Source organism: Columba livia, chromosome 1 (genome assembly GCF_036013475.1).
Source record: "Columba livia isolate bColLiv1 breed racing homer chromosome 1, bColLiv1.pat.W.v2, whole genome shotgun sequence".
In the NCBI taxonomy this organism is placed as follows: domain Eukaryota; kingdom Metazoa; phylum Chordata; class Aves; order Columbiformes; family Columbidae; genus Columba; species Columba livia.
In genome coordinates this window covers 190,357,779-190,377,432 of record NC_088602.1, presented here as the reverse complement: position 1 = coordinate 190,377,432, position 19,654 = coordinate 190,357,779, and the positions used below count along the sequence as shown (strand labels likewise).

Genomic DNA, 19,654 nt, shown 5'->3' with positions numbered 1-19,654 from the left:
TAAAAAACCAGATGTAATATTCATTATGTTTTTTTATACACGGGAAACCTTATTTACATAAAAACATAATGTGTGACTTTGTTTTAAACTCACTCCTGTATATTGCACAATAAGCAAGAGGTATATTTTCCTCTAAGGTTTATGTGTTAGCACACAGTTTTCAGCTACGCTTACTGGTTCAATGCAATATATCCCCAGGGAACATGAGCAGGTAACATTCAGCCAGAAACTGCAACCTAAATAATCTTTCAGTTACCCTCAGCAAAGTGGTATCATCCGATCTGCGTCCTTCCCTCCTCTCTTCTGCCGAACAGTAGCTTCACTAACCAAAGAATAAATCCTGATACTCACATGGCACAGATATTCAAATATTTAACAGAATTTATAGCTTGGCTTGTCATCACAGCTGTGAAAGACTGATCCAAACTCTGGTAGGAAAGGGCTGCCCTCGTACTGGACCTACAATGTCAGCATGGAGTCTGACATTAGGTAAGTCACAAATTTCTGGGCTGAAGTAGACAGGTGAACATTTATCAGCAAGAGAAGAGGTTGAATGCTGGTCATGAGGGCTGGAGTTGGACAGAACAGGGAGTTCTGAAATGGAACAGGTAAATAAGAGGCAAATGGCTGTCCCCAAATCCACAGCTGGTCTTTGAACAAACCTCAATCCTTTAAAAACACGCTTGTGTTACAGGGACATATCGCCACACACTTGGCAATCCTGTTGGAAGGAGACTATCTGCAGGAGGCCAGCTAAGCATCCTTGGCCTGCTGAAGACTGCACAGGAAACAAAGTTGTTCACACTGGGCAGCTCCACGGCTTCACGTGAGATATGGCACTGAGAACTGGAACTACCTGCAGGATTGACCACCTCGGTGCATCATGAAGTGATTATAAAATGCTCTGACAGGTCATCTGTGCAATCCTACAGCCACGCTTGGGCAACAGACCCTGTTCTCTACAGTTTTCTCTGACATCATCTTAATTTCTGCAACTACAATGAACTGATATAAAGTTATTTTAAATCATTACAAAGCAGTCTCTTTTCAAACTGTGTTCTAATTTAATGAGGCTAATCTATTTTTTTTGCCTTTTTAAGAGATGTAAGCATATTCTAACATAATTCTAGACTACCATTAGTGACACATTCCAGAGTCTAACTAAGAGAAGCAAACCCTCATGTGTTACGTCCCCACCTGTTAAAACTATATTAGCATTTTTCCTCTTCATTACGGGGGCTGACAGCAAAGCTTTCTAAGAGGATTATTATTTTTCTTAGCAGCTGTAGCCAGTCATGAAGAGAACAGTGTTTAAAGACTAGTCAAACACAGGCTTTGCTCCACCTATTTTATGCTCCTCAAGTTGGTGTGCAGCTCCCATCAGAGTTAAGTCTTCCAGGGCATTAGTTTATACATATGTATGAGTAGCAGAGCCAAAGAGAGCTGTCACTCATTCTTGCATGGAAGATACAGACTAGGGTAGAAACAAGATGTAAATTTATCTTATGACAAACATCTGTGGATTTGTGGATTATTTGTTCCTGAATGGACATCAATTAACATCACTAATCCAAACATGACTGAACAAGATACCCTCAGAATTATCTCCAACCTTGTCCAGAAGTCCTTTGAAAACAACATAGACCTATCAAAGTACACCTACCAACTCATCCCCTCTGCTTATATATTCATCACAGAAACCCAACCAATAGAATCTAAACATTTAAATTATCCTGAAAATAATGAAATGCAATCACTGTTTACACCTATATTACTCCAAGAGACCAACAAATCAGCTCAGTAACTTGTGTTGAAATATCTGATGAGGTTGATCTTTTAGTTTCCAGTTCCTTAATCCTCCATTTATAACTGAGAACAGGCTTGGCATTTCAGAGAACCTCTGATCTTGCTGTTAAGAGGATGGGAAAAACTGTCCAGGACTGCAAATTGCATTAAGAAATATCTAAACAATAAGGCCAAACTATAAGGTAGAGAAGAACTAGAATGACAGAACAGAATAGATACTCCCTTGCAAGAAGCAAGTATCTCCAAGTAGCTTCTCCAACCAGGCAGCAGCAGCCCAGAGGTGACCTCGCAACACTCCCATTCATTAACTTGCTTTTTGTGTTCTCTCTATGCTCTAAAGGTATAATTAGCCCCAGTAAAACAGTTTATGGATCTCAGTATCTCACTGAGGTATGCTCTGAAACACTACAAAATTAAACACAAAAGCAGATACTACCTCCAGTAAATATTTAAGGTGCTTAATCTCATAATCAAAAAGCTCACAAACTGACTACTTGTGGGCAAGCCAGACGTTTGTATACACTCCTGCAAACTCGTTACTGCAAAAGCCGTAGGATCTCAATAACACATCAAGGCTATACAAGGGCTTAGGTTTAGGACAGCACAGTCCAAGATTTGCTGATGGATCCAAGCCTTGGCACAAGGACTGATCCTCATCCTGCCCTGGCCATCCCCAGGTGCTGGTACCCACAACCTCTGGGGCTGCGCGTTGACCTGCACTGATGAGGTTTCCTTATGCTGGGACCTTCCAGAAGTACAGCTTTGCTCTGGCTCTCCTACTGTTCCTGCTTACTTAACCCACTGGTGTATTCAATTCAAAGAAACCCCATCAATATACACACATGAGCTGAAAAATTAGCCATTAGTATTAGACTGAGGTCTATATAGAAAATGTTTAAGAAAAAAGCTTCAGCTCAGCAGGTTTCTGTGTGCTGTTGTTTATCTGAATTTTTACATTGTGGCCATCACCTGCCTTTATCAATCAACACCACATCTCATTCCTCAGCTGGATATCCATGGCTATTGCTTGAAGTGAATCCTTTAAGTGTAGCTTTAGCAGAACAACAAAGTGGGAATTGTTAATGTACTAGATTACTATCTTAAAGAAGCCACACAGAGTTGAAAAATCACACCTTTAACTACAGATATTATCATGAAAGTGAACCTCACACAAGAATTCAAAAAGATGAATAAATATGAATTTCAAATTAGGGAGCCAAATAAGAGCATTTATGTAGAACACACATTATTTGATTCTGATATATCTGTTTAGATCCCTTACAACAACAGAAAGCATAGAAGTTAAAGAGACATCAGATTCAATAACAAAAATATAATGCTCTGAGCTGACTGTAACTTGGAATTTTTTTTATTTTCAGTATAGCAGTAAAATATAAGATCATGCGGACCAAGTGCAAAACTCCTTTCAAAAACTGAGTACATGAGAACAAGTATAAAAAATAATCCTGCTGACAATTAAGACATTTGGATACCTCTAAAAAGGATATATTTTTAAATCATGCTGGTCTACTGACAAAAAAAAAAAAAGAGATATCACTTTGATATGTTTGCCCATTTTCAAATCAGAGTATCTGTGTAACACAACCAGTGACATAGGATGCCAATTAGAAAAAAGACAAAGTCAGCTAACCAAATAAAGCTGTGAACTCACGTGTTCTGATGATATCTTCTTCAGAAGTTCAGGGCTGGGTGTGCCCACAACTTCCATTATTCTCTTTAGTTGATCAATATCTGCATTATTTCAGGGAAATAAAAACAGCACAGGGTCCTTCTGGGTTTAAACAATTAATGAGCTTTCATGCAGATCGTTAAGATGTTTAAAACTATTCAGCAAGACAATTCCATCGTAGTCCATGGAAGGACACCAATTCATACCTGCTGAAGCCTAGTCCTGGAGTATCAAATTCTCTGTTTGTACTATAGGAATCTCTGTCAGGTGTGCTTGTATGTGAGAAAGGTGCATACAAAATATAGCTTCCCTGTCCCTGTTCCCCATTTAACATATTCCTCTGAAGCGTACTTTTAATAGCACATTTACGTTTCAGTGATCTGAAGGATTTCGGAAGAACTGCCTATTGTAGCACATAAGGCTAAATTACTAACCTGAGGGCTGGTAAGTGGAAAATTCTCATTTGGCAGCTTTAAAAATCTGTTTTATATCACTCTCAAGACTAAAAATTTTAAAATGTTCATTTTTCATTGTCATATATGCCCTGTAAAGTACATTACCTTTCCTCCAGAGACTCAAGGTTATTTTACAGCTTTATTTAAACCGATGTAATCACAGAATTGTAGACAATATAACGGTAAAAACCATCTTATTTCTTGAAAACTACATGTACTGATTTTTCCAAATACCACGTATCATGTAATCCAACAGTCTGAAGCAGTCACCATCCAGATGATAAACATCTGGACAATGCCTGTGGTTACAATAGAGACTAATGATGCTAAGCACAATAGAAAGGCCAGTGGGGAGACCCGGTCACTCAGCTCTCTTTTGCAGGCAATTCTAGTGTCATGTTGTTTTGCACCTGGCAACATCTTAGTTTTAGCAGAAACCTTTGCTTTTTGAGGGGTTTCAAAGTAGTGAGAAATGTCAACATTTGGTACAGAAGAATGTGCCTCTGTTTCTTATGTTAAAAGCTTTTCCTGCTCTGATGTAGTTGTTTCCTCATTCCTCGTTGCCTGTTTTTCTTCAGTTTTCTTTTATTATTTTATGGCTCTTTTTTGTCTCCTACCAGAGCAGCAAACACCAATGGAAACCCCTGATGCTCCAGCAGGGACCAAAGCACAGCGCTGAAGAAAATGCTTCTGTGGCATTTCTAAAACTGCTGGATTTTTTTATAACAGGATGCAATATGCCTATTAATTCACTTATTATCTAAAAGGTAATTTGTTTCTATTTTAGGAACTTTCAGCCTGAAAGCAGTTCTGTTTTTAAAAATATTAGCTGATCAAAAAATACTGCCTTTACTCAGCTTCAGTTTTAACATATGTTATTTCAGTAAGATGCACACATGGAAGAAATCTGCTCTGTTGTAACTAGGTTATTATTTAAATACTGATACACAACAAAGAGTAAATGTAACTTATCTTTGTTTAGAAACATCTGTTACTGTTTTTATTCCTACCAGTGGGTCTCATATTCAGCTGTCATATACACTAAACTGAAAGATTAGCAGAAATTGTTTACTGTTTTAAAGTTTATTACCTCAAAAACATTTCCATAGAAACACTCAAATAATTATATATATTAAAAAAAGGGAAGATTTACAGAGTATTTTATACATTTTATGTTAAGGATACAATCATCTCCTGGAAACAGAGCCTTCCCTTTCAATAGCTCTGCCATGATGCATCCAACTGACCAGATGTCAACTGCCAAAAAACAGAGACAGAAACGTGTACGATGAACCAAAGAGATCCTCAGAGTTGCCAGTCCGTTTAAAACTATCATTATATCCACTTGTAGCAAAATGCACGTCTTCACAGTTTACCTGTTTGATTGTAGTGCATCCAGTTTAACATAATTTCTGGAGCTCTGTACCATCTTGTTGCAACATATCCAGTCATTTCATCATCGGTTTGTCGAGCTAAGCCAAAGTCTAAAATCTACAGGGTAAAAAAATAATTAATAAAAAATTCCTTTTCACTTTTGTTACAGGTACTGACTTCCCTCCCTTACTTATTTCTGCATTTCTCCAGCAGCCCAAGTCCCTCAGCACCCAATACTGCGGACGAGCTCCTCTGCTCTCCCTCCGGTGGCCCTGCGGCCTACGGGACTACATCAGGATGCTGCCACTGCCACGAGCCTATTGAGCACTATTCCTGTAAAAATTAAACATTACCGAGTGGCACCGTTTGTGTAAAATGCCAACAGCAAGCACCGCTGGCCAGTTAACATTGAAAGACCACATGAGCTGATCACAAATCCACAGAATTTCTGTTGTTGCCCTCTCATGGCCACCTAACCACTGTTGCACACAGGTAGCACTTACCTAAATCATGCATCATTCTGATGCCATTAGGAGAGAAGCATATATCCTGTGTAACAAGGTAGATTGAAATCACATACCATCTGTTTTTGGTAGAACTCCCCCACCAAAACAACAAAGAAACTCTGTTTAGATACACATACTACTCACAGGATTGATAGCAAAAAGTCCCCCTCCATATGCTTTCCTTGCTAAGTTTACATTGATGCTAAGCTATTTCAGCTAATTTTTTTCCTGCTCATTTCATTGCTGTTTTTTCCCATTAATTATGGAGCTAAAAGGTACTCCTAACTCCAAGTGACACAGTTGCAAAAGGCTACAATCTGTGCCTCAGCACTATTCATTAAGACAGTCATCTAAGCAAGCTAGTTAGCATCTCTTCAAACAGAAATGTGAATTAAGTTCAATGGCAACCTCCTGTGATGAGATCCAGGATTATTTATTAAGCTGATGGCTAATCCTTTTCATTGGGAGTAAGAAAATTTTAAGAGTATCATTCAAAATTCTTCAGTTATAATCCAATTTAAAGATACAAAAAGCCTAAAGAAAAATATTAAGGTATAGATAACACATTAACATCTTCACTTCTAATACACTTTAAAAGCATTATTTATTTCTTAAATAAGAAAAAATAAAAGTGTGAAGTAAACATGGCATGAATAACGGCTCGAAACTATAACACTAATGCAATTGTTTCGGCAATATTTTTCTTTAATGGCTGATCCCTTCTATCACATGTGTGCACACACATTTTACTTTTTTTTTTTTGCCTCTAATTCCTTTTTGGTCATACTTGGAAATAACCACTAGTTTGTTGTATTAGAAAATAATTCGGTATCAGAAGAAATAAAGCTATAAATATACACAAAGCAAAGAGCAATATAACAAATGCTAGGCAGTGAGGTGCACAGATACCATAATAATAGGGGAAAAAACCCCACAAAGGTCTCTTTTACTTAAAGTACAAAAATACAGCACACATTTTAGAGTTCATGATCAGACCCAGATGACCCATAAAATTTCACAGATGCTGAACATACATGCATGAAGACATTAAAGGGATAATCATGAAACCTGCTGAGCATCTGCAAGTGTTGCTAAACCAAACAGGAACTACAGTTTCTCACCACAGATCTGGATTAGTGTGAGAACCTAACTGCACTGCTCTTATTCACTGTTGGCTTTTTTTGCTGATCTCGTAGTATTTGGAATCTTTTCTTAAATCCCTCACAGCTGGAATAAAGTGATTACATCAGAGTCTCTCAGGGAGAAAGATGTTTCTGGCTGTCATGGAGAAATGCTAAACTTCCAATTCTTAGGCTTAAAGGCTTAGCAAGCTACAATACATCTTCCTCTTCTCCAGAGTCTCATGCTTATTATGTATCACACAGACACACAAAGGTATGTATTTATATAGACATGTACATTAAAATAGCATTTGAGAAGAGGGGATTACAGGGAATTTTTTTCTGAGTGTACCTGCTGACATAACTGGTAATAGTGGTTATCTTTTTTTTCATATAATTATTGAATTTAGCTTGTATATTTGGTAGATATAAAAAAGGAAGTCTTTACAAGGCTTCACCTAAACATGGCAGATGCAGATACATATCACAGGACAAACTTCCAAGATATACTCAATTAAGTACTCACTCATGGGCCAAATTATCAGCCTATGTGCCATCTCTGAGGAACTAGGGATGAATGTTTTACAAATATCTTTGTGTTCATACTAAATTAACACTGGGGAGAAAACACACGTTCATGAAAATGGGCTTTCTATGCCAGGGGAACGACAGTAGCAAACAGTGGAAACTAATGGAATCAGAAATAAAAATGGTAATGTTTTCTCAGAAAACTCTAATCTTGAGAGCTTTTACAGCATTCTTCATTACAACAGCATGATACCTACCCTCAATTCACAGTCTTCATTTACCGCTAGGTTGCTGGGCTTCAGGTCCTGTAGCAGAACAGACAGAGTTAGTCCAGCATGATATTAACCTTTTAAAGTATATTATAACTATCTTGGTAACACACTTGATGCACAGAGGGACATATGTCATTCATGTTTATTATCCTGATGAGTGAACTCACCCGGTGGATGATTCCAGCTGAATGAATATACTGTGAAACAAAAAGGAAAAAAACAAAGGTAAGATTTGAAGTTAGAGATGAAAGGAAGTATAAGTCACTTGTTTTCTAGCTTCTGAGATGGATGGTTTTATATACAGAAAAGACTTATGTCACACTACGTTTTCAGATCAAACAGAGATACGACACACTTCAAAACCTCCTTGTTTTGACTTATCCAGAGCTGCATAGTTCAAGAAAGGTAACCACGAAGACTAGATTCTAGCATAAACGATAGCACTTGCAGTGATTCTTCTGTCCAAAGTTTCTTACCAATATGAAATTCATTCCTTTCTTATCTGGATGCCCATGTTGACTGGCTATTGTGAGTGGCCTAGGGAGCTGTAGGGCTGACTCCTAGCTGATGTAAATCCCCTTCCCATGCTGTCAACACTGGATGTGGGTATTTGCACCCTGGGACAGGTTAGTGGCCAGGATACCCACCTGGGCCACAGCATTGCCTCAGGTGCACTCCCAAAGCAGGGACCTGAAGCAGTCTTTCAATGGCTACGTGGGGTCTCTGCTGTTTTACATAAAACATTAAAGCTCAAATACTGAGAAAAGCTTACTCCATAATTGCCTGCTGTTCACTTGTTAGGATTAACACCAATTTATCTGGGATCTTACAGACCAGGATGGGCAAGAACTCTAAAACCTTATCTTCCATACTCTAGAAGTGAATTCACCTTCTTATTTATGAGCAGAGATTACACGCAAAACCTGTATATCAACTGGGAAAACCCAAAAAAAACACTGGGGCACTCTCCTTGTTCCAGACCCTTACACTGCTTATCAGCAGGGCTGGGCCACCCCTGAGTGCTCCTCATGACAGTTGTGAGCAGCTGAACCGAGGGGAAACCAAACCCCCACTGCTGACAGAGCAAGATCCTGCTCTGCCGAGACCAGGATCCCCTGGTGCCACCAGCCAGCTCAGGATCCCGCTGACCCAGGCAGCTCCATGCCAAAGTGTCACCTGCTCCGGCAGCTTCCGCGGGGCACGGAGCCCGGGTTCATCCTGCTGAGACACCGACCAGCCAGCCCAGTGCTTACTCAGGTTCGTGAATACACATCCTAATACTCCAGCATCAGTGAAAGGGAGGAGTTACACACAATCAAGTGTTCGTTAACTAATGAGACATACGAATTTCAATTGCAGAAGAGCTGAGCCACCATCAGCCCCTTCCCTTTGAAACAGAGCCAGAAATGCACCTAAGTGCATTTCTGAAATTAATATTCACTTTAGAGCACAACTCCTACTACTATTTAGCTCTGACAGAACATAGTCTTATATTCAAAACCACAAACTGGGTAATTAACTCCAGAATCCATCTTTCTAATTAAGCTATTAGCTTAAGTAAATGAGACAAAGCAATTAAGTGCTCAGTTCTGCAATTTTTATTCACTAAAATCGGCACATAAACTGACAGAACCTGCATGCATGAATAAGAATCGGTCTCAGGCACCAGGTGACTTGTTGAAAATAATATAATAAGTGTATTTCAGAGTCAGTATTTACCATGGCTTACTGTCAAACACATAGTTATTTTTCCATGTCTAAAATACCAATTACTGTTAAGTTACCTACTGAAGCAGCTGACCTCTGTCTTTTCTTTTTGCTTATACTTGGGAAAATCAACACTGGTCTGAGAAAATGCTTATCACCTAGTAATGGGAAGCATTTTCTAAAGCTTCTGCTGTTTATAGACACTTGCATGTTTAATGTCAGCAAAATGATACATATTTTAATTATTTCAGAAGAAAATTTTGCTACAGTTTAATTGCTAATCACCTGTATTATCTAATCGTACAAATTTTAACTGGTACTATTAAAGGAAACAATGACTTTACAGGCACAATAAATCCTAAGTGATTGTATGCAACATCGTACATTGTTAGGATAAACTTTTACTTCCAAACATTTCCCAAATAACTCAGCTAACTTGGTTCTCTCACCCATGTGATGCTCTCTACAAAAATCAGGGTCGTAGTTTTCAAACTAGCTCACGTCTTTCAAAGCAGAAATGTAAGTTACTTGACATATCATTCTTTATCAATTTCACCTCTTCAGTAGTTTTTTCACTACTTTCTCATGACAGGTGAAGTATCTAAAACACACAGTGTGCTACAGAACATGTTTGCTTGAGACACTATATAACAAGTGATTCTCCTTCAATAACTTTAATAGACACTGATCTGAAGTTAAAGTTCAGGGGGAGTGTTCATGTGTATTGAGCGTGCAAACACTGGCAGGCTTGGCGTTTTATTTCTGGTTAGAAAAATGAACTGATAAGTTCTGAAATGATTGCTGCTATCTGCACACTCTTAGGACATTTAGAAAAAAAAAAAAAAAGGGGTTAAAGTACTGTCACTGCAATGAACCAGTTGTTACTACAACATTTTGGTTGCTGACTCTAAAACTCCTGCATTCAGCCAGTACCTTAAGACCTCGAAGTAACTGATATATGAGAAATTGTATATGATCATCCGTTAACTTCTGGCACTTCACAATGTTATTTAGGTCAGCACCCATTAAATTTGTCACAAGATACCTGTGAAAACAAAACAGAGAGAAGACAACAAAGAAACGCACCTCATTTAAGGAGGCGGAATGTAAATCCTTCTAAAAGCAGCACATCTGAAGAGTAACTACACATTCCCGCGTAGGTGCCTTTTCCACTCCCTACTAACACACAGTTTATGCCTTTTAAATCAGCAATGAGCTTTAAAAATGAAATCACAGCTATGAGATTTAATATAATGAAAAAGAAAAATCCTTATGGTGCATTAAAAGCTTTAATCTGTTTTTTCTCCATGATGCACTACAGCAGTTCAGTGAGGGGAACGCACTGTATTTTGAGATGAGCAGGAACCCTCACCCAATATCACAGTGGGAGCCTGAGGCACCAAAACTGCAGCACCTGAAAGGCCCCAAAATATCTGATGACAGCCACTAACACCGGATTGGTTGAAATAATTGTGTTTTGTGCAACTTTCCTCCCTGCCCCCACCGGAAGTTCTGTTTTATGACAAATCTTGCAGAAACACTGACTGTCTTCCAAAAATAGTGTTGGGATGAAAGTATGAATCTATCATGCCCAGTTCTCATTTGTGTAATTTTGCCCCAGAGTCAAAGGGGTTTGGCCACTAATTTCCATGGACACAGAAATATATTAATTACTATTTTTTCTGCTTTTTTTTTTTTTACCCAAGTGGTTATACACAATGTAAACCAAGAGGAACTCAGCATAAATCGTATGTTTGAGTAACACCAAAATGCACCTAGTCCTAGGCTAGTCCTGGGTTGTCTCAGTTAACCAACAGAATACTCTCCTGTATTCCTGAACTGTCCTATCTAGCTGTGAAAAAACAATATACAGCTAACACAAAATTGAATTGAAAAAGTTTTAAGTTTACTGGCATTTATGCAGCATCAAACCATTTACCATATACCTATAATCTTATTAATTATAATTCAAAAAAGTACAAAAATGAGGCCCATCCTCCTGCCCCCTCTTTCTTGGAAAAGTTGCAAAAAGATTTATTGGAGTTTTTCACACAAAGGTAACTGCAGCTGCAAGTTTATTACAGAAGTACGTTCTTTTTTTTCTTAAAAAAACAAAGTGGTACTTACTTTCTTACTAATTATTCAGAATGATTTTAAAATTTTACTTACACTTCATTAAAATTTTCTATTGATGTTGCAGGTGTAAAAACATCTAGCAATCCTATAACCTGAAAGATTAGGGAATAGACATTTTATTTTTAGAAATCTGTAAAGCAACATGTAATTACTATTGACAGTGATTAACATTTTGGGGATGAAACCTGCAAAAATATGACATATGGTCATCCTGATAACTTAGTGCAACTGGCACAATATGTGGTCTATACAGGTTTAGCTTTAGCTATATCCATGATCAACAGAAAAATATATTAATTACAAAAAGCAATTACAAGAAGACTTTAACGTCTCATTTGAGAAAAGCTGACACCTGGTTTATACACTTGTTATACTTAAGATTATGCATAATTTCATGGGTTATCTTGCTCTGTTGTTTAACTTTTCTAGCATCCTTTCTCCACGATACTTTTCAATCCACTGTATTTTATTCAGGCTTAAATTAATCAAGTTACTTTTAAGCAGGTGGATACTCCCACTGAAATAAACTGTTTGCCACATAAACTTTGAATAGTGCTCAGTTACTTGGGGCCTGAAGTTCTACCGTGTTTCATCTACATATTACACTGTTGTTAGTATCAATGAGAGCATCTGCCCTTAATTTCTCAACAGAATCCAAATTCAGCAAAAGGTTTGAGGCACATTTTTTCCTGGACTGATGTTTCAGCAGCACCCAATAGTAGTGAGCAACACACTATTATTACTTTGGTTAGAGAAGAGTAGGATCACTTGTTTTGGATTTCAAGAGCTGCATCGTCCAGATTAAATTAGATAATTTTACAATAAAAAGGCATCTTTTTACTGAAAGTCTCTATTTTGAAGTCCAGTGATTTCACTTCACATAAGATGGCCAGGTCTGGGTATCTTGGGTAGTTAAGTGAGTTGCACATACAGAGTGTTTCAAAAAGATGGACCAAATGTAATGATGGCAACACGTTACAATCACACAAAAATTTACAAATGGTTTGGTGAGTTGCCAAGTTTTAGTAACCTTTTTATAAATGCTCTACGTTCCTTCCAGCTGCTGTATGGACAACATCAAGACGATAGTTGAATTCGTATGTAGTGATTTCAAATTGTGTCCCTCTTTCTGAAACACCCTGTACTCTTCAAAAAAGATTGTAGCTAATTGGAACTAAGGCTGTATTGCAAACTTTTGTCATAAAAATCCAAAGAGAAAGAAGCCACTCTCCACTTACATTCTCATGCTTCATGTGCTTAAGCAACCGAAGCTCTCGGTAGGTCCTCCTCGCATGGATAAGTGATTGAAAAGGTCTTGAGAGCTTTTTCACTGCCACCTTCTGTCTTGTTTTGGTATCATAAGCTGAACTAGAAGAAGAAAAGAAAAAGTCCACGTTGAAGGCATGTTGTACTTCAAAGATCTCAGCTAGTTCACTGGAGAAACCTGTACCCTTTGGGGAATCTTACTCCTTCCTTTGCCCTTTTTCACCTTCTGCTTAGGGACTGCAGCTGGGGGAGCTGGTCAGCAGTAACACTGAGTATTCAAAGACAGTTCCCTTGTTTTCCATCTAGCAAACTACTAACCCTTATGATAATGTTCTGAACTCAACCCCAGGTAACCCTTCCCTATATGGCAGGAAAATAACCAGAGAATTACCTCCACTAGTGCAGCTCCTGCCTCCAGCTCCAAGGCAAGGCTCATAGGGAGTATGTGGATTCAAACTTGGGTCTTATTCAACAAACATAGGTCTTTACTAATTAGAGGAACACTGTCATCATGTCTAGCAATATTAATTACTTATGTAACCATTATCTTGCTAGACGATAATACCACAAAGCTGGTATCAAATTAGGATGTTGACATAGCCAAGCCCACACCGTTTCCTCAGAAGATGGTGGTAACAAGTGAACAATGGGTACATGTCTCACACTTCAGCCCATAGAACCTGCTCACACACAGTATGTGCTTAATTTCATACAGATGATACAGCCTGCTGAAGAGGACACTAAAGACACACATCACCATTGGCATAAAAAGGAGACCCACTGGTTTTTGTGCATTAGAAAGACATGACAATCAAAAAAGCCACAAATAAATGCTGTCTGCTATGTAGCATAGGAATAAAAATGATCCTTGTATGCACTACTTCATGACACTGCACACTACAATTATAAAAATACTCAGTTTGCTACCTTCTGTTACGAAGAAAAAAAACCTTGAAATTGTTAAGTTAAAACTGTGTTCAATTAAAATACCTTTAAATTCTCTCTGGAGGAGAGCTCTATTTGCACTTGCTAGCGAGCATTAGAAAACCAAGAACCTTCACACATTTATCTTACAGAACTCTTTTGGAGTTACAACCACTGAAAATTAGATAACATGAAAAATGTACAACGTATGATCACAACAGTCCATAGTCACACCAAATACTATCAGCTCCTTACGAACAGTGTTTCAGATACTCCTGCAAGTTGTGATAGGAGACAACCCCTAGAGAGAAGAAAACATTGACCTTCCCTGGAGTAGCTCCCAAACTAATACACCAATCCTATAATCAGCTCCAAGCAGGTGGACTCATACGCATAGCTGGTGCTCTGGTAAAGTTGTGAAGAGCTGGGTGAAGAGCAAAGCCTCTTTATTTGCAGGCAGCTGGAGGACAAGGTAGTGTTTCTAATTAGAATTAACAAAGGTTACAAGCAACAAATGGGCAGGAAGAACAGAGTGGAATTAGATATTATCCTAGAATTCACCCAACCTCTGCCAAGGCCAACACAGGGCACACCCAGCAACAGATAAAAACAGAGTAAGAGGAAGTAGATTGGAGCAAAAAACTTCTTGCAGGCACCATGGAAAGGGCGAGTCACTCACGAGATAAATGAAATAAGATGAGCAGATTACTTAGCTGGTTTCTTGCAAGCACCACCGAACTGCATCTTCAGGGAAGTTTTAGAGGTGTAGAGGGTTGTGGCTTTGCTGAGCCCCTCAGGAAGGGCATTCCCTGAGCAGAAGCAAGCACAGGAAGGAGGAGAAGCCTGGTGGCATTCTGGAGGGTGAGAGGAAGGGATGTGACAGAGATAACATGTTCTGACAGTAGGGTACGGACACAATTATTCAGCACGTGATGGCACAGTGGTGCTGAAATATGCGGAGCAGCTCAAGGAATGAACAGTGTGCGAAGAACTGACAACAGAGACATCTTGAATTCCACATGACTGGCCACAGGCGCAACGTGACGGTTGCACAAGAAAATCTGAGGAAATGAAAAGGAAGCTGATGCTGAGCTGTTAACGTAACAAAGATCAGATATAATTGCCCTGTGGATAATCCTGGCTGATGAAGCCACTGGAAAACACCGCCAAGTCTCACAAATACGTATTCTCTATGTCCTTTCCAACTTTTTTCCAGTAAAAAAGGAAATGTTTATCCAGATAAATAAATAACATTGCTGAAAACAGCAGTCTGTGCTTAACATCTCAGCTCTTCTGGTAATTCACAAGGCTTCCCACTGATGTTTGTACCAGTTTGTGAAATACCATGCACATTATACAAGGCTAGGAAGAATTAAGTTTTAAATACTGTTATCATGATAAACATCCCTCTCCTCCCAATTCTAAGGTCAAACATGGCTTTCAGTGTTTAAAAACTGCTGATCTTTAAGATGGATTGCTTTTTAGCCTCCATATGACCCAAGGCTGCAAAGCTTTCAGATGGCATAAAGCACTGTTTTGTTTAACTTCAGTAATTCTTATGACAGCAGCTTTTTAGACCCAGGATGGAAGCACATAAGGAGGGAGGGGCGGGGGGGGGGGGGGAAAGGAGAAAACAAATGGCAACTTACATCCTGGGAGCCCCAATGGGAAATCATGAATCGAAGCTGTACAGGCCAGGGACTGACTTGGTTTAAATTAGTTACTCTGCAGTCAAGAAACTGTACCAAATGATAATTAGAGCTAATGCCTTCAGGCTCTTTCCCTGCCTGTTTACCATCATCATAATTGAAGTTATTAACAGTGAAACGTTCAAAAATATAGATTTGATGTTTGAACTCCCTTGTTTGTCAGGTTCAAGGATGACTTGCATCTGTGATCTCTGCTACTACCTCTGTGATCCCGTTTCACAAGCCACTGCCTGCATTCCTGCTCGGGTAAACTAGAGCTTCTTATTTTAGACTCAGTCTCCCCTCATGCTGTTATATCATCATAGCTGCTGCAATCTGGGTCGTCCCCTGAATCCCTCATCCTCCCCTGAGTAAACTGTTAGGTGACAGGATGAACTGCTTTCCTTTCTGCATAGTTTCTCAGAGTGTTCATGTTTCAGACTAGTCCCTGGACAGGACCTCCCCAGCCCCAGTCACAATGACTCTATGGACCCACCTCTGCTTGGCACCTGCAAACCCTTCCTCGGAGGCCTGTGACCGGCCTTTCACGGCTTCTCAAAAACACCCCAAAGCTCACGACATGCATTAACTAGTTTTATTAATGGGTAAGAAAAGGGGCAGGGGCCCTCACCTTCCCTTACCCTGCATAGCACTCGACTCGCACCCTCCCCGCCTCTGTGTCTAGATGGAGAGCGCTTTTCTGCCTGTCTCCTGGTGTTTGCATTGCCTCACCAGCAACTGCCAGCAACCTACAGCACCTTTTCTTTTTGCAGTTATTTTCTGCTGCTGTGGTGGTTTGGAGCACGGGCTTCAGCTTTGGCAAACCACTTGTGTTTATACCTGGTTTACGCTCACAGCTGGAAACAAATAATCCTTCCAATGATTGGTCTACTCTTTTCTTTGAAACTGCTTATTCTGAAGTGCCTTACCTCTGATTATTGTGTTACATCATGTGGCTGGACAGAATAGTATGATAAACTTTGATAGTTATAAAGGGCTATCAACTCCTATCTCTAATCTACTATTTACTGTTAGCATTTAATTTTATGTAGGTAGTGACAATAAGTGACTTTTAACTGCACATCGTATTTCTTACATTTAAAGCAATATGTTCACATGCCTCAGTACCATATGCGTACACCACTTTAGACAGAGTTTCTACCATAACCTAAAATGAAACACAATTCTTACTATTTTCTCTTACTTTACAAGAAACAACCTAGTAACAAACTTAGTAACAGCTTTTTCAGATATGATCATTCTTGACCCAGAACCCTTTGCAGTTATGACATGTTTTTTTTTTATTTTCTGTCCTTTCCAAGATCAAGGATAAAAAGCTATTATCCTGCTTAGAGGGAAGGCATCATTTTCACACAGATTAGAGACTTTTACTTAGTGTGATTTTTCAACCATTGCTTAAATTAGACCTAACTTTTCAGTGTTGTCAACTCCTATATTTAATAATTCTATTGAAGTTTCAGTAGATGAAATATTAATCTCTATTTATATGCACATTTTTCCAGTTCTTAAAGTTTCAGAGAGAAGTATGAACATCGTAAGCTAATGTAGTCAAAAAACTCAGAAGGAAAAAGCGCAGGATTTTAACAGCTTCATGCTAACTTCAGGACTTTTGATGGGGCGTGGATTTTTAGTAAACCCATACAGTCATTTCCCTGGTATCCATGGACAGTTTATCCTGTGGCTGCAAAGCAGTAATACTGGACAGACAAGCCGTTCACATGTGCAGCCTTGCTCAGATTCTTCAGGGCTTTTGGGTTTCGGAGGACACTATTCAGCCACAGCTCCTCAGCCCCCAGGGTCAGATTTGCTCCAGCGGCTGCAGGGCTGCTTGCAGGAGCCCAGTCCAACAAACCACTCCTGGAGCCAGTGTGGATCCCATTCAGTAAACACCAGTATCCAATGCAGGCAGGACTACTCCTGGGATCAGTTGGTACCCTTGGAATACAGCCGACTGCTGAGCTTCCTAATGCTTTGGGCTCAGAGAAGGCTTCTTAGCTGGATACAGTACTACCCAAAAACACCCAGAAAAAGTTCAGCTTGAGGGCAGTGTTTGCTCTACCGAGTTCTTTCCATTCCTGGGGCCAGCTCAGTTCTAGCTGATGCAGAATGAAGGCAAGACCCAAGCTGGTTGTACATGGTGCCCATCTTGTGTCTGTAGTGGACTCCCCATTTACTGGTTGGACACACTATACCAAACTTGGAGAAAATACTATACACAGCAGATCCTTAACTTTGCCACATGTGACAATGACACTGGGTCTGGGCTTTCCCCCTATTATTCTACGCATCTATTTCTTTCACTGCAGTTTAACAAAGATTTCTTTCCTTCCTTCACTGGGTCATATTCCTTCAGAACACATGAAGATTCCCCATAACATGTAAGTGTTAAGAGGAAAAAAAAGGCGGGGTGGAAAGGCAATTCATGTTCAAAACACAGATTCACGTGGAGAGAACTTTACTGATTTTGGTAAGAAAGGTGGTAACATCCAGAAAACAAAGTACAAAGCACACAGAATTTCTGCCACATATTTAGTACAGCCACAACTTTGAGCTCTTATCCAGAGACCTCAGCATCCTTTCTGGTACTGACTCCTTTCATTATAGGAGACATGAACCTCCTTGTACACAAATGCACCCTTAATTTGTAAAACCCTGAGTTTCTGAGAAGAACAAGTAACAGCAGCACAAGCGTGTATGTGAGCAAATGATGAGGGGAAGGAGGGGCAGAGGGGTCAACACAGAGAACCTCATCCCTGAGGTAAGCAGTGCTTACTGCACCACACGTCGGCCAGTAAGACAGGAAAGGGGGACACAGAAGAACCCGAAATGTCCTGGTGCATTTTCTAGTGCCCAATCATATAATATGGGTTTCACACAACTGTAGTGAATGACAAATCTTTTTACATTTCTCATAAATATCATGAAAGTGACTGAAAGTCATCACATGAAAAACACGGATTTTGGGTTTTGTTTGCAAGGCTTTGTTTGTCAGCTTTGTCTTCTGGGTGTTCTCCAGGATCTTGCTGCTCTTTTTTAAAATATAACTTTTTAAAAGGATATATAGAACTACTTTTTATTTGGATATAGAATAGTATTGAAAAAAAAAAAAGCAGAAAAAAAGGCCACCCATGGTAAGCTTGAGTTAATCAGCCAAATAAACTCAGGAAATGGCTCATTTATTTCTTCTTTATAAATGTTTTGTTACTTTATGCAGGTTCAATTTGGTGATTAACGCCCTTTGAGATCCAGATTTAAGGTACAGAGTGTGTTTGTTTACTAACCAACACAAATCAGGACATGCATGTGCATCAGGAAACCATACAGAAAAATGAGATTGTAGCAAGACAAAAGGTGGGAGGATGAGTAATGGGCAGCTCTGGAATGACATGTTTATTTCCTCATTAGAGAAAAAAAAAACCCTTGCTCAATGACAACAGGTCATTGTATTGTAAAATTACAACCCATCACTTGGATATTATTCCAACACACCATGCTGAGCACTGGCATGAATTGTTTTGGTCTCAGTAAAATCAGTGTCAATTATCTCAGATTAATTTATCACTAGATCTAAATATAAAAGCACAAAATCTCTCACACATGCAATATAATTATTCCATAACCAACATAAATATGTACATACTTTTAAGCAGCCACTGAAAAATACTAAAAACATAATTGCTATCCATATATTTACATCAATATATCACCTGTCTTCTTTCAATGTAACAATATGATCATAAAAATGCTATTTTTTATTTTCTGATCTGTCTCATGTCTCCACAGTGACATAAATATTCAAATAACTTTATAAAGGAGCAGTCACACTTTTCTAGGTGAAGTCACAGGCAGTAGAGTTTCTATCAGTAGGAGTGATGCATTCAAAATCACAATAGTAAGAGAAACATACAGAGGGCTGGGGTCATAACCTGTTAGCTTCCCCGGCGCATACAACCAACTCATGGATACTAAAATAATCGTGTATTTTAGATAGCCTATAAGCCAAATGTCAGCATGTAAACAAGAAAATCTGTCAGCTGCCACTAAACGAGTACACTGCTAATGACAAAAGTATTCTATTCAGCATTTCACTAAAAAAGACTGCCAGGTAGTTATAAATCCTGGGCTTCAAAGCTGCAGCTAGAAATGCTTGTAGTTATAAA

General features: G+C 39.1%; 1 protein-coding gene across 3 annotated transcripts in view; it reads right to left on the bottom strand.

The window, feature by feature from the left end:
• MAPK11 (mitogen-activated protein kinase 11) overlaps positions 1-19,654 on the bottom strand; it is a 33,879-nt gene that overhangs the window by 6,411 nt on the left and 7,814 nt on the right. For 2 of the 3 annotated variants that reach the window (XM_065048911.1, XM_065048912.1), the window contains exons 2-9: positions 12,834-12,963; positions 11,629-11,687; positions 10,393-10,504; positions 7,920-7,949; positions 7,738-7,785; positions 5,328-5,442; positions 5,137-5,208; positions 3,479-3,558 (exon numbers count right to left, since the gene is read on the bottom strand). In XM_065048911.1, coding sequence (XP_064904983.1) covers positions 3,479-3,558; positions 5,137-5,208; positions 5,328-5,442; positions 7,738-7,785; positions 7,920-7,949; positions 10,393-10,504; positions 11,629-11,687; positions 12,834-12,963 — 646 coding nt within the window. Of the gene's footprint in view, positions 1-3,478; positions 3,559-5,136; positions 5,209-5,327; positions 5,443-7,737; positions 7,786-7,919; positions 7,950-10,392; positions 10,505-11,628; positions 11,688-12,833; positions 12,964-14,494; positions 14,619-19,654 lie in introns of those variants that run through there. The other variant, XM_065048913.1, reaches the window with a different exon arrangement.